General features: G+C 45.2%; 1 protein-coding gene across 1 annotated transcript in view; it reads left to right on the top strand.

Annotated features, from left to right (window-relative positions):
* LOC123481178 (receptor-type tyrosine-protein phosphatase-like N) overlaps positions 1-24,513 on the top strand; it is a 40,333-nt gene extending 15,820 nt beyond the window's left edge. Inside the window, exons 2-12 of the mRNA XM_045218466.1 lie at positions 5,565-5,774; positions 13,482-13,709; positions 14,181-14,328; positions 14,619-14,692; positions 14,800-14,877; positions 15,886-16,005; positions 16,619-16,785; positions 21,563-21,616; positions 22,022-22,086; positions 22,241-22,314; positions 23,246-24,513. Coding sequence (XP_045074401.1) covers positions 5,565-5,774; positions 13,482-13,709; positions 14,181-14,328; positions 14,619-14,692; positions 14,800-14,877; positions 15,886-16,005; positions 16,619-16,785; positions 21,563-21,616; positions 22,022-22,086; positions 22,241-22,314; positions 23,246-23,317 — 1,290 coding nt within the window. The 3' untranslated portion in view covers positions 23,318-24,513. The remainder of the gene's footprint in view (positions 1-5,564; positions 5,775-13,481; positions 13,710-14,180; positions 14,329-14,618; positions 14,693-14,799; positions 14,878-15,885; positions 16,006-16,618; positions 16,786-21,562; positions 21,617-22,021; positions 22,087-22,240; positions 22,315-23,245) is intronic.
* The last annotated feature ends 1,565 nt before the right edge of the window (positions 24,514-26,078 follow it).

The raw sequence follows: 26,078 nt of genomic DNA, 5'->3' as shown, positions 1-26,078 counted from the left end.
TGAGACCACGGTAATCGATGCACGGGCGCAAACCACCATCCTTTTTCTTCACAAAAAAGAAACTCGAGGACGCAGGGGAAGTGGAAGGCCGTATGTATCCTTGTCTCAGAGATTCGTCTATGTAAATCTCCATAGCTTTCTTCTCCTCCTGAGACAGAGGATACACATGGCTCCGTGGGAGCGCAGCTCCTGCCTGGAGGTCTATCGCACAATCCCCCTGCCTATGGGGTGGCAACCGCGTCGCCCTCGCCTTACTAAACGCAATAGCCAAATCCCCATACTCAGGTGGAACGTGCAATGCGGGCACCTGGTTTGGACTCTCCACCGAGGTAGCCCCTACGGAAACGCCCAAACATCTACCCACACACTGAGCAGACCACTCCATCAGAGCCCTCTCCTGCCACGAAATAGCTGGGTTATGGGTACTCAACCAGGGCATGCCCAGCACCACCGGATACGCAGGAGAGTCAATCAGGAACAGCTGAATCATCTCCTGATGATCCCCCTGCGCACACATCCTAAGTGGCGCCGTGACTTCCCTGATTAAGCCCGTACCCAACGGACGACTATCTAGGGCATGAACGGGGAAAGGAACATCAACAGGAATAAGGGGAATCCCTAACGCTAAACAAAACTTTTTATCAATAAAATTCCCAGCCGCGCCTGAATCTACCAGCGCCTTATGCTGGGAATGAGGTGCTACCTGTGGAAAACTTACAGGCATACAAAAATGGGCAACAGTGAGCTCTGGGTGAGTGGGGCGCCTACTCACCTGGAGGGAATCCCCAGTGCGGGACCTGTCGTCATCTCCCCTAGGAGGCCATCCCCAGCACCTAGCCGCGGTGTGTCCTCCCCGACCACAGTTGGTGCAGTGGATGGACCCCCTAGCCTGCCGACTCCTCCTCTCTCTAGCGCCAGCGCCCCGAGCTCCATAGGACACGGCTCGGAGGCGCTGGAGGGTGAAATGGACGGACCCTCCGCAGGACGTCCCGCGGGTAGCCAGTAGGTTATCCAGCCTGATGGACATGTCGACCAGCTGGTCGAAAGAGAGGCTGGTGTCCCTACAAGCCAGCTCCCGACGGACGTCCTCTCGTAGGCTACATCTGTATAGATCGATGAGGGCCCGATCATTCCACCCTGCATCTGCCGCTAGAGTACGGAATTCGAGAGCGAATTCCTGGGCACTCCTCCTCCCCTGCCGGAGGAAGACCAGACGCTCCCCCGCCGCTTTCCCCTCCGGGGATGGTCAAACACCGCCCTGAAGCGGCGGGAGAACTCGTCGTAGGTAATCGTCGTGGCGTCGATCTTCCTCCACTCCGCGTTGGCCCACTCCAACGCTTTTCCCGGCCAGGCAGGAGATCAGGGCGGACACGCTCTCATGCCCCGAAGGTGCCGGGTGCACTGTGGCCAGGTATAGCTCCACCTGGAGTAGGAATCCCTGACACCCAGCCGCGGTTCCGTCGTAGGCCCTCGGGAGAGATAGTCGGACTCCTCGAGGTTCCGGCGCTGGAATGGGCGGGCTGGCCGATGGTGCTGGCAGGGAGGGAGGCGGTGGAGGCGTAACCCCAGCCTCGGAGGGTGGAAATCACCTCCTGCAGGGCGGTCCCCATCTGCAGGATCTGATCTCGTTGGTCCCGAAACTGGGCCTCCAGTCTCGTCTGGGCTGCTTCGGCTCCTGCTGATTCCATTGATGGTGTGTAATTCTGTCAGGGCGTGCTGTAGGTGCAATGGTGGAATCAAACGCAGGACTCAGAACGATATTCCAAAGGCTTGTATAACTGCCCAAACTAAGGCAAAAGGACAACTTTGCCCGAAGGCGAAAAATACGCACGAAGGCGAAAAGTAACAGCGCACAAACAGGTGCGACAAATGGTAACTGCGCACAAACAGGTGCGAAAATACTCCAGCGCAGTGGAGAGAAGCTCAACCGAGCAATACACACAACTGACGGAAATTAATTACACACAACACTAGACAAACACAACGAGAAACTTATAGGACACTAATTACGCCAAAACAGAAACAGGTGTGGAAACAAACAGACAAAAGCAAACGAACATGAAACATACAGCGGTGGCAGCTAGAATTCCGGAGACGACGAACGCCGAAACCTGCCCGAACAAGGGAGAGAGGCAGCCTCGGCCGAAACCGTGACAGTCACCTTGGGGACGACATTTTCGATGCACTTATTAATGAAGCAGGTGACTGATGTGGTAAACTCCTCAATCCCATCGGATGAATCCCGGAACATATTGTAGCGACCCGCACAGACAGCTGTGTGTTATGTGTTAGGCTAGTAGATGGTTGTGTTGTACCTACCAGTACCCAGTGTTCGCAGGGTCCGACATGTCAATCAACCTGCTATCTGCCAATCACGGGAATGCCTGGAATGTTCTGATGCCGGGCATCCTGGCGGTTGGCGGAGTGGCGTGGAGGGGGGTTGGGCAGGGGGGATGGAGCATTGGAAGTTAAGACCAGGTTTAGCCTTTGTTCTCTCTCTTTTTACGTCTGGGCTTCACAAGAGAAGGTCACGATTGGCTTGTGGGTTATCTTTCATTTATTTGGCGTGGGCTACGGCCAAACAGTAGCCTGTGTAAAGTTGGTTTAATAAACCGTCCATTCGTAAACTCAATCCTCTGTCTGGACAGTTGTTCTTTTATGATCTAGTCAGGTCATTACAATATTCCAGTCTGTGCTAGCGAAACAGTCCTGTAGCTTAGCATCGCTTCATTGGACCACTTCCTTATTGAGCGCTTCACTGGTACTTCCTGTTTGAGTTTTTGCTTGTGTTAAGTTGCGTCAATTCAAATCTGGTATAGGAACAAAACGAGGTCAATACACGTCTTCTAAAATAGACTAGTATTTTAATTAATGCAAACACTTGAATGGTAAATATGATGTTCGTATATACGGGCCCACTGAAAAACCACGCAGGGCAGTCAGATAACTAACTGTCCCAACCCAAAATTATTATTTTAATACTCTGACAGAGATAGTTCCTGCTCCAAGCAGGCCTATCAGAGTAGAGACTGAGCGTGGTTTAGACTTACTCAGCCTATCATCAGCAAACAGTAGACATTTGACTTCAGATTCTAGTAGGGTGAGGCCGGGTGCTGCAGACTGTTCTAGTGCCCTCGCCAATTCGTTGATATATATGTTGAAGAGGGTGGGGCTTAAGCTGCATCCCTGTCTCACACCCCCGGTTCTGTGGAAAGAAATGTTTGCGTTTTTTGCCAATTTTAACCGCACACTTGTTGTTTGTGTACTTGGATTCTATAATATCGTATGTTTTCCCCCCAACACCACTTTCCATCCATTTGTATAGCAGGCCCTCATGCCAAATTTGGTTTGTTTGTTTGTCAATTAGGGTGTGCAGGATGAATATGTGGTCTGTCGTACGGTAATTTGGTAAAAAGCCAATTTGACATTTGCTCAGTACATTGTTTTCGCTGAGGAAATGTACGAGTCTGCTGTTAATGATAACACAGAGGATTTTCCCAAGGTTGCTGTTGACGCATATCCCACGGTAGTTATTGGGGTCAAATTTGTCTCCACTTTTGTGGATTGGGGTGATCAGTCCTTGGTTCCAAATATTGGGGAATATGCCCGAGCTGATGATGATGTTGAAGAGTTTAAGTATAGCCAATTGAAATTTGTGGTCTGTATATTTTCTCATTTCATTTAGGATACCATCAACACCACAGGCCTTTTTGGGTTGGAGGGTTTGTATTTTGTCCTGTAGTTCTTTAAATGTAATTGGAGAATCCAGTGGGTTCTGATAGTCTTTAATAGTTGATTCTAAGATTTTTATTCGATCATCTATATGTTTTTGCTGTTTGTTCTTTGTTTACATTTACATTTTAGTAATTTAGCAGACGCTCTTATCCAGAGCGACTTACATTTTTAGTGAGTGCATACATTTTTCATACTTTGTTATAGGGCCAAAAAGATTGGAGAAGTGGTTTACCCATACATCTCCGTTTTGGATAGATAGCTCTTCGTGTTGTTGTTTGTTTAGTGTTTTCCGATTTTCCCAGAAGTGGTTAGAGTCTATGGATTCTTCAATTACATTGAGCTGATTTCTGACATGCTGTTCCTTCTTTTTCCGTAGTGTATTTCTATATTGTTTTAGTGATTCACCATAGTGAAGGCGTAGGCTCAGGTTTTCTGGGTCTCTATGTTTTTGGTTGGATAGGTTTCTCAATTTCTTTCTTAGGTTTTTGCATTCTTCATCAAACCATTTATCACTGTTATTACTTTTCTTTGGTTTTCTGTTAGAGATTTTTAGATTTGATAGGGAAGCTGAGAGGTCAAATATACTGTTTAGGTTTTCTACTGCCAAGTTTACACCTTCACTATTACAGTGGAACGTTTTGTCCAGGAAGTTGTCTAGAATGGATTGAATTTGTTGTTTCTTAATTGTTCTTTGGTAGGTTTCAACACTACTTTCCTTCCATCTATAGCATTTCTTAATATTATTCAGTTCCTTTGGCTTTGATGCCTCATGATTGAGTATTGCTCTGTTCAAGTAGACTGTGATTTTGCTGTGGTCTGATAGGGGTGTCAGTGGGCTGACTGTGAACGCTCTGAGAGACTCTGGGTTGAGGTCAGTGATAAAGTAGTCTACAGTACTACTGCCAAGAGATGAGCTATAGGTGTACCTACCATAGGAGTCCCCTCGAAGCCTACCATTGACTATGTACATACCCAGTGTGCGACAGAGCTGCAGGAGTCGTGACCCGTTTTTGTTGGTTATGTTGTCGTAGTTGTGCCTAGGGGGGCATATGGGGGAGGGAATGCTGTCACCTCCTGGTAGGTGTTTGTCCCCCTGTGTGCTGAGGGTGTCAGGTTCTTGTCCAGTTCTGGCATTTAGGTCGCCACAGACTAGTACATGTCCCTGGGTCTGGAAATGATTGATTTCCCCCTCCAGGATGGAGAAACTGTCTTCATTAAAGTATGGGGATTCTAGTGGGGGGATATAGGTAGCACACAGGAGGACATTTTTCTCAGTTGAGATAATTTCCTTTTGAATTTCTAACCAAATGTAAAATGTTCCTGTTTTGATTAATTTAATAGATTTAGTTAGGTCTGCTCTATACCAAATTAGCATACCCCCTGAGTCCCTTCCCTGTTTCACACCTGGTAGTTCACACCTGGACCCTCTGAAGACAACTACCTTCTTAACAACATCTCTATAAACAAACAAGTATCTTTAGTGACATACTACTACTAATAATAATAATAATATTCATCATCATCATCATCATCATCATCATCATCATCATCATCAAACCTTTTCCCTTCCTCTTTCTCTCTCTTTCTCTCCTCTCTATTTCCCTCTATTGTCTCTCTGTCTTCCCTGTGTCTTCCCTCTCTATCTGTCTTCCCTGTCTCTCTGTCTTCCCTGTCTCTGTGTCTTCCCTGTCTCTCTGTGTCTTCCCTGTCTCTCTGTCTTCCCTGTCTCTCTGTCTTCCCTGTCTCTCTGTCGTCCCTGTCTCTCTGTCGTCCCTGTCTCTCTGTTCTTCCTCCTCTTCCTCTCTCTCTCTCTCTCTCTCCCCCTTCAGAGGAGCGAGGGTGATGGGCTGCCCCATGCCACGCGGGTGAAGGAGGGCTCCAGCGGGCTGGTACTGGCGCTGGTGTCCATGGCGTGTGTGGGCGGGGTGGTGGTGGTGGCGCTGACCATCGCCTGTCTCAGACACCACACTCAGCAGCTGGCCTCAGGGAAACTGGGCCTCGGACCCGAGGGAGGACCAGAGACACACTTTGACTACCAGGTAAGAGAGGAGACACATTGTGTGTGTGTGTGTCCCAAATGACAGCTTTATCCCCATATAGTGCACTTCTTTTAAACCAGAGCGTTATGGGCCCATGTCAAAAGTAGTGCAATATATAGGGAACTGGTCTAAAGTAGTGCACTATATAGAGAACTGGTCTAAAGTAGTGCACTATATAGGGAACTGGTCTAAAGTAGTGCACTATATAGGGAACTGGTATAAAGTACTGCACTATATAGGGAACTGGTCTAAAGTAGTGCACTATATATGGAACTGGTGTAAAGTAGTGCACTATATAGAGAACTGGTGTAAAGTAGTGCAGTAGATAGGGAACTGGTCTAAAGTAGTGCACTATATAGGGAACTGGTCTAAAGTAGTGCACTATATAGGGAACTGGTCTAAAGTAGTGCACTATATAGGGAACTGGTGTAAAGTAGTGCACTATATAGAGAACTGGTGTAAAGTAGTGCACTAGATAGGGAACTTGTCTAAAGTAGTGCACTATATAGGGAACTGGTCTAAAGTAGTGCACTATATCGGGAACTGGTATAAAGTAGTGCACTATATAGGGAACTGGTATAAAGTAGTGCACTATATAGGGAACTGGTATAAAGTAGTGCACTATATAGGGAACTGGTCTAAAGTAGTGCACTATATATGGAACTGGTGTAAAGTAGTGCACTATATAGAGAACTGGTGTAAAGTAGTGCAGTAGATAGGGAACTGGTCTAAAGTAGTGCACTATATAGGGAACTGGTCTAAAGTAGTGCACTATATAGGGAACTGGTCTAAAGTAGTGCACTATATAGGGAACTGGTGTAAAGTAGTGCACTATATAGAGAACTGGTGTAAAGTAGTGCACTAGATAGGGAACTTGTCTAAAGTAGTGCACTATATAGGGAACTGGTCTAAAGTAGTGCACTATATCGGGAACTGGTCTAAAGTAGTGCACTATATAGAGAACTGGTGTAAAGTAGTGCACTAGATAGGGAACTGGTGTAAAGTAGTGCACTAGATAGGGAACTGGTCTAAAGTAGTGCACTAGATAGGGAACTGGTATAAAGTAGTGCACTATATAGGGAACTTGTCTAAAGTAGTGCACTATATAGGGAACTGGTCTAAAGTAGTGCACTATATAGGGAACTGTTCTAAAGTAGTGCACTATATAGGGAACTGGTCTAAAGTAGTGCACTATATAGGGAACTGGTGTAAAGTAGTGCACTATATAGGGAACTGGGGTAAAGTAGTGCACTATATAGGGAACTTGTCTAAAGTAGTGCACTATATAGGGAACTGGTCTAAAGTAGTGCACTATATAGGGAATAGGGTGCCATTTGGAACCTGAGACACACTTTGGCTACCAGGTAGGAGAGGTTAGAGCCTTCTATGTGGCCTTCAATATTAGACTCGGGGACAGGCTAGGCCTCAGTTAACAGGAAAGACTGCGGGGTCTCAATCGTGGTGATGACGATCATGATGACGCTTTCCTGCTTCTCGTGGGCCCGTGAAAGGCCAGTGTGTCTATGTGTGCGGATGACAACACTACACACGTCAGCTTTTACAGCGAGCGAAATCACTGCAACACTTAACAAAGAGCTGCAGTTAGTTTCAGAATGGGTGGCAAGGAAGAAGTTATTCCTAAATATTTCAAAAACTAAAAGCATTGTATTTGGGACAAATCATTCACTAAACCCTAAACCTCAACTACATCTTGTAATAAATAATGTGGAAATTGAGCAAGTTGAGGTGACTAAACTGCTTGGAGTAACCCTGGATTGTAAACTTTCATGGTCAAAACATGTTGATACAACGGTAGCTAAGATGGGGAGAAGTCTGTCCATAATAAAGCGCTGCTCTGCCTTCTTAACAGCACTATCAACAAGGCAGGTCCTACAGGCCCAAGTTTTGTCACACCTGGACTACTGTTTAGTCGTGTGGTAAGGTGCCACAAAGAGGGACCTTGGAAAATTACAATTGGCTCAGAACAGGGCAGCACGGCTGGCCCTTAAATGTACACGGAGAGCTAACATTAATAATATGCATGTCAATCTCTCCTGGCTCAAAGTGGAGGAGAGATTGACTTCATCACTACTTCTTTTTGTAAGAAGTGTTGACATGCTGAATGCACCGAGCTGTCTGTTTAAACGACTAGCACACAGCTCGGACACCCATGCATACCCCACAAGACATGCCACCAGAGGTCTCTTCACAGTCCCCAAGTCCAGAACAGACTATGGGAGGAGCACAGTACTACATAGAGCCATGACTACATGGAACTCTATTCCACATCAGGTAACTGACGCAAGCAGTATAATAATATTTTAAAAAACAGATAAAAATACACCTTATGGAACAGCGGGGACAGTGAAGAGACACACACACACACATGATAAGACACACACTCTACACACATGGATGTCGTATTGTAAATATGTGATAGTGGAGTAGTGCTATGAGGGAACACTCTCAATGTGTTCTGAAAAGTGTTATGAAATGTAATGTCATGTAATATTTTAAATTGTATATAACTGCCTTAATGTTGCTGCTGCCTTGGCAGGAACTAATGAGGATCCGTAATAAACCCCCAGGAAGAGTAGCTGCTGCCTTGGCAGGAACTAATGGGGATCCGTAATAAACCCCAGGAAGAGTAGCTGCTGCCTTGGCAGGAACTAATGGGGATCCATAATAAACCCCAGGAAGAGTAGCTGCTGCCTTGGCAGGAACTAATGGGGATCCATAATAAACCCCAGGAAGAGTAGCTGCTGCCTTAGCAGGAACTAATGGGGATCTATATTAAACCCCAGGAAGAGTAGCTGCTGCCTTGGCAGGAACTAATGGGGATCCATAATAAACCCCAGGAAGAGTAGCTGCTGCCTTGGCAGGAACTAATGGGGATCTATATTAAACCACAGGAAGAGTAGCTGCTGCCTTGGCAGGAACTAATGGGGATCTATATTAAACCACAGGAAGAGTAGCATCGTGACTAAGAACAGCCCTTAGCCGTGGTATGTTGGCCATATACCACACCTCCTCGGGCCGTATTGCTTTAATTCTACCACGGCTTTCAGACAATCAGCATTCAGGAGTCTAATCACCCAGTTTATAATAACATTTTTCTATTTCCTTTTAGAATACATCCCTCCTTTTACTATGATGTCTGACGAGGGCCCTGGACCTCCCTATTTGTAATATTTCTACCAATATTGCCCTAAAAATAAATACTTTACCCAAGAGAATAATGATATTTCCCATTGACTGATTGTGGTTTTTCAGATCCCCCAACAATACAGTTTGCAGGTCCATCTGAACCCTGATGTTATGACATAACAACCATTCCTGGACCTGACTCCAAAAGCGAGCCACCGATGGACAGTGCCAGAAAATATGTTCTATTGATTCTGTTTCGTCGTGGCAGTGTCTGCACAGGGCTGACTGTTCAATGCCCCATGTATTGAGCATTCCTTTTATAGCATGTATTTTGATATAATAGCTTAAATTGAAATGAAACTATTTATGTGTCAGTTCCAGTGGCGGCTCCTGAAAAAATTCTCAGGAGGGGCAATTTTTCTGATGATTTAGGTGACCTACACACATTTAAAAAAAGATATGTCCAGCAACAACATGAAGACAGGGGCAGCATATAAGTCAATACCAGAAGCATTTATTGACTGATCTCAAAAGTGTTGGCTTACCAGGGTTGGTGGAGCCCTCAGTTTCATCTTTGCCTCGCAAAGCTAACTCAAACACTCCGCAAAACTTCACACACTGGATTAGCCGGCTGAGGATGTGGCGGTTCTTGCTAATGTCGTAGTAAATATATTTGTTATAGTGAATATGGAATATGATATGTTGAGTAAAATGTTGTGCTAAGATCTATTTAGGTCAGGAGCTGGTTATAAGTTCTGTTCCTATCCAATAACAATGGACAAAAGGGTCCTATCTTGTCAGCCTTGTCAGCAGGTGGCCAAGGACAACACCCACGCCATAGGCCTCTCAGTTCTTCCAACTCACGAGTTCTTGCTCTGAGGACACACACACACACAAACACACACACACACACATCATCACTGTTAAACACACACACACACACACATCATCACTGTTAAACACACACACACACACACACAAAAATCCCCTCTCTTAGGCTGAACATTTGAAGACAGAGAACCCGACTCAGAGCCAATGCAACAGTGACAGTAGCCTGGAGGTGACCTCGCCCAACTCATCAGGACCAATCAGAAGATCAGAACTACTAGATTGAACCTACTTCATTTATTGCATAAAATGTCTGCACACAATGTTTCGGGGCTCTCTTCAGATAATAATAATAATAATAATAATAATAATATGCCATTTAGCAGACGCTTTTATCCAAAGCGACTTACAGTCATGCGTGCATACATTTTTGTGTATGGGTGGTCCCGGGGATCGAACCCACTACCTTGGCGTTACAAGCACCATGCTCTACCAGCTGAGCTACAGAAAGTGGATACTCATGGATGCGCATTGCAATTGTAAAATGTCAACACAATTGGAGACACCACGTCATTTTTGGAGACATGTTATTGACAGTAAACTATTGTAGATGCGACTGCTAACTAAATAAAACATTTTAGCTGGCTAGCTAATCATCTTAGCTAAATGTGGGGCAAACAATTCAGTTATTTACCGTTAATTTGAGGGATTGGGGTGAAAGAAATCGAGTTACATAGTGATACTTTACGATATACTGTATTGACAATATCGCAATATTTTAGCGCTAGTTGGCTGTACCTGCACCAAAACACCATTATTGTTCCTTCATAGCTTGTTCTCAATCTTTTCACATTGGGAGCCAATTAGTTTTCAGCACTTTTATTTCCATGACTGATCAAAACTCGTTCTCATGGCTTTCTGATCCCTCTGCAACAGACATATGGTGCGCAATAAAATCACAGTATCGAATCGCAATATGTATAGAATCATGAGACTCGCAATGCTGATGCATATATCTTATCGTGAGGTTCCTGGCAATTCCCAGCCCAAGTTCATTTGCCACAACAAATCTCTTCGCTAGCAAACGCGATGTCTTCTCCAAAACGACAATGTGTCTCCAGCAATGTTTACTTTTTTGACGTTCTATGGCATCTCCACTTTCCAAGCATATATGACCACATGTAATATTTTGGTAAGTGATGCAAATAGTGAACTATGTAGGGCCAGGATGTAAAATATATGTAGCTGCAGCAATTTCTCTTATCTGATATGGTAAGTAATGGGGCTTAATTTATAGCTCCCTAAGAGTTTGACGAACGGGTCCGTGAACGCGATTCCAGATATATTTACCTCTGAATAAACTGCCTTTATTACACCATATCCACATCCAGTAAACTTGTGATTATCAACACTAACCTCATCGTTGTGGCGGCGGACAGCTAGCCTGTATCCCTCGTCATCCAGTTGAGTGAGTGGCAATGTCTTTTTTCGTTCGTACCAATTTTTGGAAAATCCTCGGGTGTAGGACTTTCCGCCTTTAGTAGAAACCTGTTGAATTATTAAATTTGGTCTGGGAGGTCCTAATTGTTTCGTTGCCAATTTATCTTAATTTGTTCGCCGACAAAAAGGAACTTCTTTCAAAGACACAATCGAGTTGGACTGAAGCCTAGCCATTTTGATAGTAGTAGTGAATTGATTGAGGCTGCTACCTGGTCTTTTCTTAGTTACGTTCATTCGTGGTTACGTTATGTATGACGAAAGCGCGTAAGTGCAAGCCCACAGACACCCATAGAGAATGTATTGAAAGCTTTGAAATGTGAAACAAATAGATTTTACATGACAGGCTATGAGAGACTTCTGGGCGATTTTCAACCTGACTGAAATCGCCCAAAAAACGGGCGGGGCCATTTGAAGCACGACTTTAGCCTGATTTGACATTTAGTGGCTGGCAGATCAGACGTGAACACTGATAACTGCTGTTGCCGTGATATAATTTTTTATAAATTTATTTAAAAAAATTATATATATATATATTTTTTTTATATATAATTGATTAGAAAAAAAATCCCTTCCTTTTCCCGTTTGGCAGTGCGTCGCCCATATCGCCCTATTGAACAAGCCGTCCCTGGTCAGTTCATAGACCCGATGCGTAAGTAATGGGACATCAAAGCCCTGTTCCCAACTGACTTGAATTTTATGCTGCATTGCTGTCAAAACTTTTGACTTGAAGTGATACATTTTTCGATTTATACTAATCGTTTTAAGCCATTTATGTTTTTTTTTACGGGTGGCAGGCAGACTAATTCTTTAATTTATTTTTTAAGTAATTGCCTCTTCCAATATTGTGGCAAAGCCACGATGAGTTGGTTATCATTTTGTATTGAGCATACATCTCCATACTCAGGGAGAAAAAGGTGTAGAGTCACGCGCAGAGCGCGGCACGTGTTTATTTCACCTTTGCAGAAGGCAGGAATCGTGGTCACGGGCAGGCAATGGTCATACACAGGTAGGCAAACAGGCAGGTGAAACAAAACTAGGACTGAAGGCTATAACTGGTTCTCACAAACGAGCTAGGAAAAGGCTTAGTAGAGTCAAACCGAATATTACCTCACAAGGTACAAACAGAAAGAACTGAACTAAATAAGGAGCTGATGAGACCAGGTGAGTAACTAACACAGGTGAAATCAATGAACAAAAATGAAAGACAGGGCTACATTCAAGAACACAAAGAAACAGGGCTACGTTCAAGAACACAAAGAAACAGGGCTACGTTCAAGAACACAAAGAAACAGGGCTACGTTCAAGAACACAAAGAAACAGGGCTACGTTCAAGAACACAAAGAAAAGGGCTACGTTCAAGAACACATACAAACAGGGCTACGTTCAAGAACACAAAGAAACAGGGCTACGTTCAAGAACACAAAGAAACAGGGCTACGATCAAGAACACAAAGAAACAGGGCTACGTTCAAGAACACAAAGAGACAGGGCTACGTTCAAGAACACAAAGAAACAGGGCTACGTTCAAGAACACAAAGAAACAGGGCTACGATCAAGAACACAAAGAAACAGGGCTACGTTCAAGAACACAAAGAGACAGGGCTACGTTCAAGAACACAAAGAAACAGGGCTACGTTCAAGAACACAAAGAAACAGGGCTATGTTCAAGAACACAAAGAAACAGGGCTACGATCAAGAACACAAAGAAACAGGGCTACGATCAAGAACACAAAGAGACAGGGCTACGTTCAAGAACACAAAGAAACAGGGCTACGATCAAGAACACAAAGAGACAGGGCTACGTTCAAGAACACAAAGAAACAGGGCTACGTTCAACAACACAAAGAGACAGGGCTACGTTCAACAACACAAAGAAACAGGGCTACGTTCAAGAACACAAAGAGACAGGGCTACGTTCAAGAACACAAAGAAACAGGGCTACGTTCAAGAACACAAAGAGACAGGGCTACGTTCAACAACACAAAGAAACAGGGCTATGTTCAAGAACACAAAGAAACAGGGCTACGTTCAAGAACACAAGGTGAACTAAGAAAACAAATACAGAACCTTACACATACACCGTTGTTAGTTGCTTGTATTACATTTTACCGTAACATGTCTCTATTTATTTTCTCACAAGTTGTGATGATAAATCATAATTATTGCTGATGAAAGTGATTAGCTTCTCATTTGCGTTTTGTTTAACGGAATCTCTTTCTGTTGACTTTCCCAGGAGCTCTGCAGGCAGCACATGGCAGCCAAGACGTCGTTCAGTCGTCAGGAGGCGGTGGGTGTGGGAGCGGGGGGCCGGAGGGGGACGGACACGTCCAGGGTGAGCAGTGTGTCGTCCCAGTTCAGCGACGGACCCCAACACAGCCCCTCCTCACACAGCAGTACACCCTCCTGGAGCGAAGAGCCCGCCCAGTCAAACATGGACATCTCTACTGGTCACATGATACTGGTCAGTATCAGGGTATGGGGTCATTATATTTACTACTGGTCAGTATCAGAGGGTATGGGGTCATTATATTTCCTACTGGTTTGTATCAGAGGGTATGGGGTCAATTATATTACTACTGGTAAGTTTCAGAGGGTATGGGGTCATTATATTTCCTACTGGTCAGTATCAGAGGGTATGGGGTCATTATATTTCCTACTGGTCGGTTTCAGAGGGTATAGGGTCATTATATTTCCTACTGTTCAGTATCAGAGGGTATGGGGTCATTATATTTCCTACTGGTCAGTTTCAGAGGGTATGGGGTCATTATATTTCCTACTGGTCGGTATCAGAGGCTTTATCTGTGTCCAGGAAACGGGCCCTCATTGTTTAACTATTGATCATGGAGCTTTAAACAGCTGGTATAATATGGGGAGGAGAACTCTGTTCTTAACGTTAGTGTTCCTCTCTGTCTCCTTCTCCCCCCCTCCCCAGGCCTATATGGAGGACCATCTGAAGAATAAGGACCGTCTGCTGAAGGAGTGGGAGGCTCTGTGCTCCTACCAGGCTGAACCCAGTGCTGCTACAGTAGCACAGAGTGAACCCCACCTGGAGAAGAACCGCTGCCCTGACTCTCTGCCCTGTGAGTCTTATATACCTCTCCTCTGGTTTATCCTCCAGTCTTGAGCTGGGATTTTAACAAGCACATATTAACCTGTGCACTGTGTTTGACTTAAAGTGGATTTCTGCTTGAGCTGGCATCTGCACAGCGTTCAGAGCAAGCGTGGTCTCCGCAAACGTCAGGGAAATTGCCTTCAGAAGCCTATTGCTGTGCGCAGGCCGTTAATCTGCGTTAGATTGAATCCAGGCCTACATAATTATATCTGCGATCCTCTTCTAGAGCTCGGTTAGTTACTACCTGTTCTGTTCCAGATGATCACTCCCGTGTAAAACTGAAGGCAGAGAGCAACTCCACCAAGGAAGACTACATTAACGCCAGCACCATAGTAAGATCTCTTGCTAGTCTCATCACTGCTCTTACGGTGCTGATGGTATAGACTTTGTCCTGTGGTTGGCACAGACGTCACTCATATCCTCTCTCTGTAAAACCCAGATTGACCACGACCCTCGACTGCCTGCTTACATCGCCACCCAGGGACCACTGGCACACACCATCGCTGACTTCTGGCAGGTCAGTGGTACACACCATCGCTGAATTCTGGCAGGTCAGTGGCACACACCATCGCTGACTTCTGGCAGGTCAGTGGCACACACCATCGCTGACTTCTGGCAGGTCAGTGGCACACACCATCGCTGACATCTGGCAGGTCAGTGGCACACACCATCGCTGACTTCTGGCAGGTCAGTGGCACACACCATCGCTGACTTCTGGCAGGTCAGTGGCACACGCCATCGCTGACTTCTGGCAGGTCAGTGGCACACACCATCGCTGACTTCTGGCAGGTCAGTGGCACACGCCATCGCTGACTTCTGGCAGGTCAGTGGCACACACCATCGCTGACTTCTGGCAGGTCAGTGGCACACACCATCGCTGACTTCTGGCAGGTCAGTGGCACACGCCATCGCTGACTTCTGGCAGGTCAGTGGCACACGCCATCGCTGACTTCTGGCAGGTCAGTGGCACACACCATCGCTGACTTCTGGCAGGTCAGTGGCACACACCATCGCTGACTTCTGGGAGGTCAGTGGCACACACCATCGCTGACTTCTGGCAGGTCAGTGGCACACACCATCGCTGACTTCTGGCAGGTCAGTGGCACACACCATCGCTGACTTCTGGCAGGTCAGTGGCACACGCCATCGCTGACTTCTGGCAGGTCAGTGGCACACACCATCGCTGACTTCTGGCAGGTCAGTGGCACACGCCATCGCTGACTTCTGGCAGGTCAGTGGCACACACCATCGCTGACTTCTGGCAGGTCAGTGGCACACACAGTACTCTGAGGAATTTTCAGCTTGAGTCAGCTGACCCAAAACGTTGAAGGAAAGCACTTTAATAGCACATGAATAAACTGAAACTTGCAAAAGATCAGAACTGGGCTTCCTGTGTAAACGCAGCTATGGCGACACGGTTGATTTAGAAGGAAAATGGGGCAGTAACTATGGCCCTAGTCTGGCATGTCAATCACAGTGTATACCAGTACAGTCCGGTGTGTGACAGTGGGTCGTTGTACCATAGATGGTGTGGGAGAATGGATGCACAGTGATAGTGGTGATGACTGCCCTGGTTGAGGACGGAGACACTCAGTGTGTTCGCTACTGGCCTGACGAGGGATCCTCCCTCTACCACATCTACGAGGTGAGTGGTTTATATATCTATAGCTATAGATGATTTAATATCACTCGGTGGCCTCTTTAACACAGTAGTACTACAGTATTATTAGAACGACTGCAGTAGAATGGTGGGTGGATCGGCCGCGGCTATGTGTACCCATGACTGTGCCAGTCAATTACCATGGTTTGAGAGGTATTTTCCTTCTAGAAATCATCTGTACGTACCACATTGAGTAGTGCTGTTACCGTAATTATAGAGACACGCTATAGATTAGTGGGTCTCAGTCCTGGTCCTTTGTTTTTGCCCTAGCGCTACACACCTGATTCAAATCATTCAAAATCTGATGACGAGTTGATGATTTGAATCAGGTGTGTGGTGCTGGGGACAAAACTAAGGACCAGGACTGAGAACCACTGATCTAGAAGCGTATCTCTGAATTAACACCACTACTCAATGTGGTACATGCAGATTTTGTAAGTCGCTCTGGATAAGAGCGTCTGCTAAATGAAGTAAATGTAAATGTACAGATGATTGCCGATCCACCCACCATTCTACCGCAGTCGTTCTAATTATATTGTGGTACTACTGTGTTAAAGGGCCACTGAGTGATATTAAATAATCTTTGTTCCCTACCAAGGTGAACTTGGTCTCTGAACACATCTGGTGTAAGGACTTCCTGGTTCGTAGTTTCTACCTGAAGAACGTGCAGACCCAGGAGACTCGTACCCTGACACAGTTCCACCTGCTCAGCTGGCCCGCCAATGGAATCCCCACCTCCACACGCCCTCTGCTGGACTTCCGCAGGTACTGCAGATGTTGTCTGTTGGTGCATCTTGACATAAACCACTGGGGAGCATCACTTATTTCACTGCAACTTAACTGCTCTTGATAGAATAACTGCTCTTGCTAGTATCACTGCTCTTGCTAGTATCACTGCTCTTGCTAGTATCACTGCTCTTTAATAAGCTTCGTATCGGCTCTGACGAAGGCCTTGAGGCCGATATGTAAAGCTTATTAAAGAGCAGTGATACTATCAAGAGCAGTGATACTAGCAAGAGCAGTTATTCTATCAAGAGCAGTGATACTATCAAGAGCAGTGATACTATCAAGAGCAGTGATACTATCAAGAGCAGTGATATTCAAGAGCAGTGATACCATCAAGAGCAGTGATACCATCAAGAGCAGTGTGTGGGTTTCTTCTTCTTTCTCATATTATTCAGCTGTTACCATGGCACCTGCAACAAAGACAGCTCAGATGTGGGAGTGCCTTTTGAATTTTGAACTGCAACTGAACTACCATGACCCTGCCCTGCCGGTTTTGCTGTGTATGTAGCTGGCTGTTGATGACTGTGTGGCCAGGCCAAGTACTGCCCTATGTAATGACTGTGTGGCCAGGCCAAATACTGTCCTATGTAATGACTGTGTGGCCAGGCCAAATACTGTCCTATGTAATGACTGTGTGGCCAAATACTGTCCTATGTAATGACTGTGTGGCCAGGCCAAATACTGTCCTATGTAATGACTGTGTGGCCAAATACTGTCCTATGTAATGACTGTGTGGCCAGGCCAAATACTGTCCTATGTAATGACTGTGTGGCCAGGCCAAATACTGTCCTATGTAATGACTGTGTGGCCAAATACTGTCCTATGTAATGACTGTGTGGCCAAATACTGTCCTATGTAATGACTGTGTGGTCAAATACTGTCCTATGTAATGACTGTGTGGCCAGGCCAAATACTGTCCTATGTAATGACTGTGTGGCCAGGCCAAATACTGTCCTATGTAATGACTGTGTGGCCAGGCCAAATACTGTCCTCTGTAATGACTGTGTGGCCAGGCCAAATACTGTCCTATGTAATGACTGTGTGGCCAGGCCAAATACTGTCCTATGTAATGACTGTGTGGCCAAATACTGTCCTATGTAATGACTGTGTGGCCAAATACTGTCCTATGTAATGACTGTGTGGCCAAATACTGTCCTATGTAATGACTGTGTGGCCAGGCCAAATACTGTCCTATGTAATGACTGTGTGGCCAGGCCAAATACTGTCCTATGTAATGACTGTGTGGCCAGGCCAAATACTGTCCTATGTAATGACTGTGTGGCCAAATACTGTCCTATGTAATGACTGTGTGGCCAAATACTGTCCTATGTAATGACTGTGTGGCCAGGCCAAATACTGTCCTATGTAATGACTGTGTGGCCAGGCCAAATACTGTCCTATGTAATGACTGTGTGGCCAAATACTGTCCTATGTAATGACTGTGTGGCCAAATACTGTCCTATGTAATGACTGTGTGGCCAAATACTGTCCTATGTAATGACTGTGTGGCCAGATACTGTCCTATGTAATGACTGTGTGGCCAGATATTGTCCTATGTAATGACTGTGTGGCCAGGCCAAATACTGTCCTATGTAATGACTGTGTGGCCAGGCCAAATACTGTCCTATGTAATGACTGTGTGGCCAAATACTGTCCTTTGTAATGACTGTGTGGCCAGGCCAAATACTGTCCTATGTAATGACTGTGTGGCCAGGCCAAATACTGTCCTATGTAATGACTGTGTGGCCAGGCCAAATACTGTCCTCTGTAATGACTGTGTGGCCAGGCCAAATACTGTCCTATGTAATGACTGTGTGGTCAGGCCAAATACTGTCCTATGTCATGACTGTGTGGCCAAATACTGTCCTATGTAATGACTGTGTGGCCAAATACTGTCCTATGTAATGACTGTGTGGCCAAAATACTGTCCTATGTAATGACTGTGTGGCCAGGCCAAGTACTGTCCTATGTAATGACTGTGTGGCCAAGTACTGTCCTATGTAATGACTGTGTGGCCAAATACTGTCCTATGTAATGACTGTGTGGCCAGGCCAAATACTGTCCTATGTAATGACTGTGTGGCCAGGCCAAATACTGTCCTATGTAATGACTGTGTGGCCAGGCCAAATACTGTCCTATGTAATGACTGTCTGGCCAAATACTGTCCTATGTAATGACTGTCTGGCCAAATACTGTCCTATGTAATGACTGTGTGGCCAAATACTGTCCTATGTAATGACTGTGTGGCCAGGCCAAATACTGTCCTATGTAATGACTGTGTGGCCAGGCCAAATACTGTCCTATGTAATGACTGTGTGGCCAGGCCAAATACTGCCCTATGTAATGACTGTCTGGCCAAATACTGTCCTATGTAATGACTGTCTGGCCAAATACTGTCCTATGTAATGACTGTGTGGCCAAATACTGTCCTATGTAATGACTGTGTGGCCAGGCCAAATACTGTCCTATGTAATGACTGTGTGGCCAGGCCAAATACTGTCCTATGTAATGACTGTGTGGCCAAATACTGTCCTATGTAATGACTGTGTGGCCAAAATACTGTCCTATGTAATGACTGTGTGGCCAGGCCAAGTACTGTCCTATGTAATGACTGTGTGGCCAAGTACTGTCCTATGTAATGACTGTGTGGCCAAATACTGTCCTATGTAATGACTGTGTGGCCAGGCCAAATACTGTCCTATGTAATGACTGTGTGGCCAGGCCAAATACTGTCCTATGTAATGACTGTGTGGCCAGGCCAAATACTGTCCTATGTAATGACTGTCTGGCCAAATACTGTCCTATGTAATGACTGTCTGGCCAAATACTGTCCTATGTAATGACTGTGTGGCCAAATACTGTCCTATGTAATGACTGTGTGGCCAGGCCAAATACTGTCCTATGTAATGACTGTGTGGCCAGGCCAAATACTGTCCTATGTAATGACTGTGTGGCCAGGCCAAATACTGTCCTATGTAATGACTGTCTGGCCAAATACTGTCCTATGTAATGACTGTCTGGCCAAATACTGTCCTATGTAATGACTGTGTGGCCAAATACTGTCCTATGTAATGACTGTGTGGCCAGGCCAAATACTGTCCTATGTAATGACTGTGTGGCCAGGCCAAATACTGTCCTATGTAATGACTGTGTGGCCAAATACTGTCCTATGTAATGACTGTCTGGCCAAATACTGTCCTATGTAATGACTGTGTGGCCAGGCCAAATACTGTCCTATGTAATGACTGTGTGGCCAGGCCAAATACTGTCCTATGTAATGACTGTGTGGCCAGGCCAAATACTGTCCTATGTAATGACTGTGTGGCCAGGCCAAATACTGTCCTATGTAATGACTGTGTGGCCAGGCCAAATACTGTCCTATGTAATGACTGTGTGGCCAGGCCAAATACTGTCCTATGTAATGACTGTGTGGCCAGGCCAAATACTGTCCTATGTAATGACTGTGTGGCCAGATACTGTTCTATGTAATGACTGTGTGGTCAAAAACTGTCCTTTGTAATGACTGTGTGGCCAGATACTGTCCTATGTAATGACTGTGTGGTCAAAAACTGTCCTTTGTAATGACTGTGTGGTCAGATACTGTCCTATGTACTATGGGGTGCTGTTTGAGCCTTGCAAGATTAATGAAGCAACTGTGTATATTTGCCTTCATTTTTAGTTTGAGCTCATGTTTTTCCACTTCTTTGTCCTTCCCTGATTGCCTCCTTTAATCTAGCCATTTCTCTTTCCTAGTAAATCCTTACCAACCTCCCTCACTACCTTTCTCTTTCTCTCAGTCCTCTCTCTAGCTCCTTCTCTGGTTATTCCTCTCTTTCTCCCAGTGATAGTGGTCAGCTATTGGTCCTTGGGGTTCCCACGTCTTCCAGTGATAGTGGTCAGCTATTGGCCCTTGGGGTTCCTACGTCTCCCAGTGATAGTGGTCAGCTATTGGCCCTTGGGGTTCCCACATCTTCCAGTGATAGTGGTCAGCTATTGGCCCTTGGGGTTCCCACATCTCCCAGTGTCATTTTTGTGATTTGCAGCTAGTAGTCTGGGTCCAGTTGCATAGTCACAAAAATGATCATTGGCAGGTGTGACTGCAGCAGGAGTCGACACTGGCCGGATAGTCCATCCGTCGCCCTTGGGGTTCGGATAAGAATTCAAGTTAGTTACAACACATTAGTCTTTGAGGTTGAGGTTAGAGAAACTCCCTTCCTTTCTTTCTTTCTTTCTTTCTTTCTTTCTTTCTTTCTTTCTTTCTTTCTTTCTTTCTTTCTTTCTTTCTTTCTTTCTTTCTTTCTTTCTTTCTTTCCCACTGATGGGTTGAGTTTCTCTAACCTCAACCTCAAAGACTAATGTGCTGTAACTAACTTGAATTATTATCCAGGCCTCCAGGCAGGCAGAGATGGGAACCTTGTTTCTCTGTGTATATTTTAAGATCAGTAAAGCAGTAACAGTACTTGTATGCAGCATCCGATCTAGACTTGTCAGTTAAAATGACATGTTGTGATATTGTTCTCCTCCCTCCCTCCCTCCCTCCCTCCCTCCCTCCCTCCCTCCCTCCCTCCCTCCCTCCTACCACCCCCTCCCTCCCTCTCTCTCAACCACCCACCAACCCTCCCTCCCTCTCTCCCACCCACCCACCACCCTCCGTCACTCCCTCCCACCCCCCCTCTCTCTCTCTCTCTCTCTCTCTCTCCCTCCCTCCCTCTCCCCCCACCCCCCTCCCTCCCACTCCTCTGACTCCCTCTAACAGGAAGGTGAATAGGTGTTACAGAGGTCGATCCTGCCCCATCATCGTCCACTGCAGGTAAACCTACAGCTCTAACCTAGTTTCTCTATACATAGGAAAATACTTAGCCTGGTCCCAGATCTGTTTGTACTGTCTTACTAAACTTCTATGGTCATTTTCATTGACAATGAACCATAGGAGTTGGCTGTACAGCCCATAAAGATGTGGGACCAGGCTAGAAGAGACAACCTGTGCTTTATATTCGGTCTGTCAAATCAAACTCCTCTACAATGTACCATTGCTACTGTGTGTCTCTATTGTGTCTCTAAGGAATATAATTATAGAAAGTGCTTGGAACCTCTGGCAATTTGACTGGTAAACTCATCATTGACTTGAATGGGTAGGCCTGTTCTATAGATTCTATATCTGTGGTCTTTATGACATGCTGTGTGATCTGATGAGGTATTTCTCTGTCTCATACAGTGACGGCACTGGCAGAACTGGAACCTACATCCTTATTGACATGGTCCTCAATCGCATGGCTAAGGGTGAGTCAGACATCTTGATCTTGTCAGACATCTTTGATAGTTTGGCCTTGTAGTTTATATCACTAGATATATACTTTATATAGTATTGTGAATCATTGACTCCATGTTGGTGAATATGATTTTTCACGTCATAATGCGCATTGTGTGTTTCCAGGTGTGAAGGAGATTGACATTGCTGCGACATTGGAACACATTCGGGACCAGAGACCGAGCTTAGTGCACACCAAGGTATGGCCTTCTCAACTACACTGAGTGTACAAAACATTATGAACACCTGCTGTTTCCATGACATAGACTGACCGGGTGAATCTAGGTGAAAGCTATGATCCCTTATTGATGTCACTTGTTAAATCCACTTCAATCAGTGTAGATGAAGGGGAGGAGACAGGTTAAAGAAGGATTTTTAAGCCTTGAGACAATTGAGACGTGGATTGTTTATGTGTGCCATTCAGAGGGTGAATGGGCAAGACAAAATATTTAAGTGACTTTGAACGGGGTATGGTAGTAGGTGCCAGGCAAACCAGTTTGTGTCAAGAACTGCAACGCTGCTGGGCTTTTCACGCTCTACATTTTTCCATGTGTATCAAGAATGGTCCACCACCCGAAGGACATCCAGCCAACTTGACACAACTGTGGGAAGCATTAGAGTCAACATGGGCCAGCATCCCTGTGGAACGCTTTTGACATCCTGTAGAGTCTATGTCCTGACGAATTGATGCTGTTCTGAGGGAAAAAGGGGGCGCAACTCAATATTGTTGTTTTTTGTAAGATTTGATGAGATTTTTTTAAACAATAGAAAACATACACAAACATCCACAACACACAAACATCCACAACATCACACAAACATCCGCAACATCACACAAACATCCGCAACATCACGCAAACATCCGCAACATCACACAAACATCCGCAACATCACACAAACATCCACAACATCACACCTGCCCAGACCCACTAGCACACACCCCCCATCTCCAGCGCCCACATCACTCTCCGCCACATGGCCTCAGACTGCACCATCTCTCCGTCGCCCACACACACTTTCAACATTTAGATAATAAAGCACTTTGACCTTTCGATTGTGTTAACGGCGGAGGATCGGTTGATTTCTCTCTGTATATCTGACAGTCTCCCTCCCTCTCTGTCTCCCTCTCAGGACCAGTTTGAGTTTGCCCTGACCGCCGTGGCTGAAGAGGTCAATGCCATCCTGAAGGCTCTGCCACAGTGAACCCTGCTATATCTACCACCTCAACCACCGGTGCCACCTGTGCCAACAACCAGGGAGGAACTACATTTCCCAGAGTGTATTGCTATTACTGAAGCCTGGTTTGTGCTGTCTCGCCAACTCCTGTAGTCATTGTCACACCAAGACCAGCACAAACAGATCTGGGACCAGGCTTCTGTTATTATGCTTTCATAACTAAATTAAATGTGGTTTCAAAGAATTCTGTAGATTATTCAGATCAGACAAGAACACTTCAAATGTACGGTAAGGACCCCTTTACAGTGTCTTGTCATTGGATTGTATGTTGAGATCTGCCTCTTGAAATACTGTGACTTGATACTGTAACATTTCTCCTTTCTCACTCTGATCCTCAGTCTCAGACATGTCTCACTACAATTACCATCTGCTGTCATTGAGATGTTGTATTACCATGTTCCCTCCTGATCTGCTGTCATTGAGATGTTGTATTACCATGTTCCCTCCTGATCTGCTGTCATGGAGATGTTGTATTACCATGTTCCCTCCTGATCTGCTGTCGTGGAGATGTTGTATTACCATGTTCCCTCCTAATCTGCTGTCATGGAGATGTTGCATTACCATGTTCCCTCCTAATCTGCTGTCATGGAGATGTTGTATTACCATGTTCCCTCCTGATCTGCTGTCATGGAGATGTTGTATTACCATGTTCCCTCCTGATCTGCTGTCATGGAGATGTTGTATTACCATGTTCCCTCCTGATCTGCTGTCATGGAGATGTTGTATTACCATGTTCCCTCCTGATCTGCTGTCGTGGTGATGTTGTAAAACCAGTCATTGTACTCTAGTAGGTATCCATCCACATGGCATAACAGCATGAGGCCCATGGCTCATACACTTTTTTAATGCAAGAAGACAGAGACCCTGACTATGGCGAGGGTGAAGTGAGTGACATTCTAGTGTATCATACGATCCACCAGTTTCTCTAAGGGGCTGGTGTTTGCCTCTAACATGATTGTCTGTTATTCAACTGGAACTATAAACCCATTGCTTTATTTCTATTCATTTTGTAATGGGATTATTACTGTATACTGACTACCTGAATCATATATATATATATATTAGTGTCTTCAGTGTTACTGTAAAACCTCTGTTATTTTTGTAAATAATTCACCTCATTATTTCTTAAATGTTTATTAATGTAGCAAACGTAGAAAACAAATATAAAAATATTTTTAACTCAATGTATGTAATTAAATCTCTATTGTGATGTGGTGCAACAGCATAGAGTTGTCTGACTGTGTTATTTCCTATTCACATCCCACAGTACTGACTAGTAACCATTAGGAACCAATGTCTACATCCCATAATACTGACTAGTAACCATTAGGAACCAATGTCTACATCCCATAATACTGACTAGTAACCATTAGGAACCAATGTCTACATCCCATAATACTGACTAGTAACCATTAGGAACCAATGTCTACAGCTACACTGAACACAAATATAAACACAACATGTAAAATGTTGGTCCCATGTTTCATGAGCTGAAATAAAGATCCCCACATTTTTCCATATGGACAAAAAGCTTATTTCTCTCAAATGTTGTGCACAAATTTGTTTACATCCCTGTTAGTGAGAATTCCTATTTTGCCAAGATAATCAATCCACGTGTTGTGACACGTGTGGCATATCAAGAAGCTGATTAAACAACATGATCATTACACAGGTGCACCTTGTGCTGGAGACAATAAAAGCCCATTCTAAAATGTGCAGTTTTGTCACACAACACAATGCCACAGATGTCTCAAGTTTTGAGGGAGAGTACAATTGGCATGCTGACTGCAGGAATGTCCACCAGAGCTGTTGCCAGAGAATGTTATGTTCATTTCTCTACCATAAGCCGCCTCCAACGTCATTTTAGAGAATTTGGCAGTACGTCCAACCGGCCACACAACCGCAAACTATGTGTAACCACACCAGCCCAGGACCACCACATCTGGCTTCTTCACCTGCGGGATCGTCTGAGACCAGCCACCCGCACAGCTGATAAAACTGTGGGTTTGCACAACCAAAGAATTTCTGCACAAACTGTCAGAAACCGTCTCAGGGAAGCTCTTCTACGTGCTCGTCGTTCTCACCAGGGTCTTGACCTGACTGTAGTTTGGCATCGTAACCGACTCCAGTGGGCAAATGCTAACCTTCGATGGCCACTGGCACGCTGGAGAAGTGTGCTCTTCACGGATGAATCCCGGTTTCAACTGTACCGGGCATATGGCAGACAGCGTGAATGGCGTCATGTGGGGGAGCGGTTTGCTGATGTCAACGTTGTGAACAGAGTGCCTCATGGTGGCGGTGGGGTTATGGTATGGGCAGGCATAAGCTACAGACAACGAACACAAATGCATTTTATTGATGGCAATTTGAATGCACATACCGTGACGAGATCCTGAGGCCCATTGTCGTGCCATTCATCCACCTCCATCACCTCATGTTTCAGCATGATAATGCACGGCCCCATTTCGCAAGGATCTGTACACAATTCCTGGAAGTTGAATATTTGCCAGTTCTTCCATGGCGTGCATACTCACCAGACGTTATCTATTGAGCATGTTTGGGATGCTCTGGATTGACGTGTACGACAGCCTAGGGCCTAATGAATTTATTTCAATTGACTTGATTTCCTTATATGAACTGTAACTCAGTAAAATCTTTGAAATTGTTGCATGTTGCGTTTATATTTATGTTCAATGTAGATTACGTTCAGTTGACCTGGTTAAACCAG

This window comes from Coregonus clupeaformis, unplaced genomic scaffold (assembly GCF_020615455.1).
Source record: "Coregonus clupeaformis isolate EN_2021a unplaced genomic scaffold, ASM2061545v1 scaf1598, whole genome shotgun sequence".
Taxonomy (NCBI): domain Eukaryota; kingdom Metazoa; phylum Chordata; class Actinopteri; order Salmoniformes; family Salmonidae; genus Coregonus; species Coregonus clupeaformis.
Note: the sequence above shows the minus strand (reverse complement) of the source record. Positions and strands in the feature narration are given on the sequence as shown.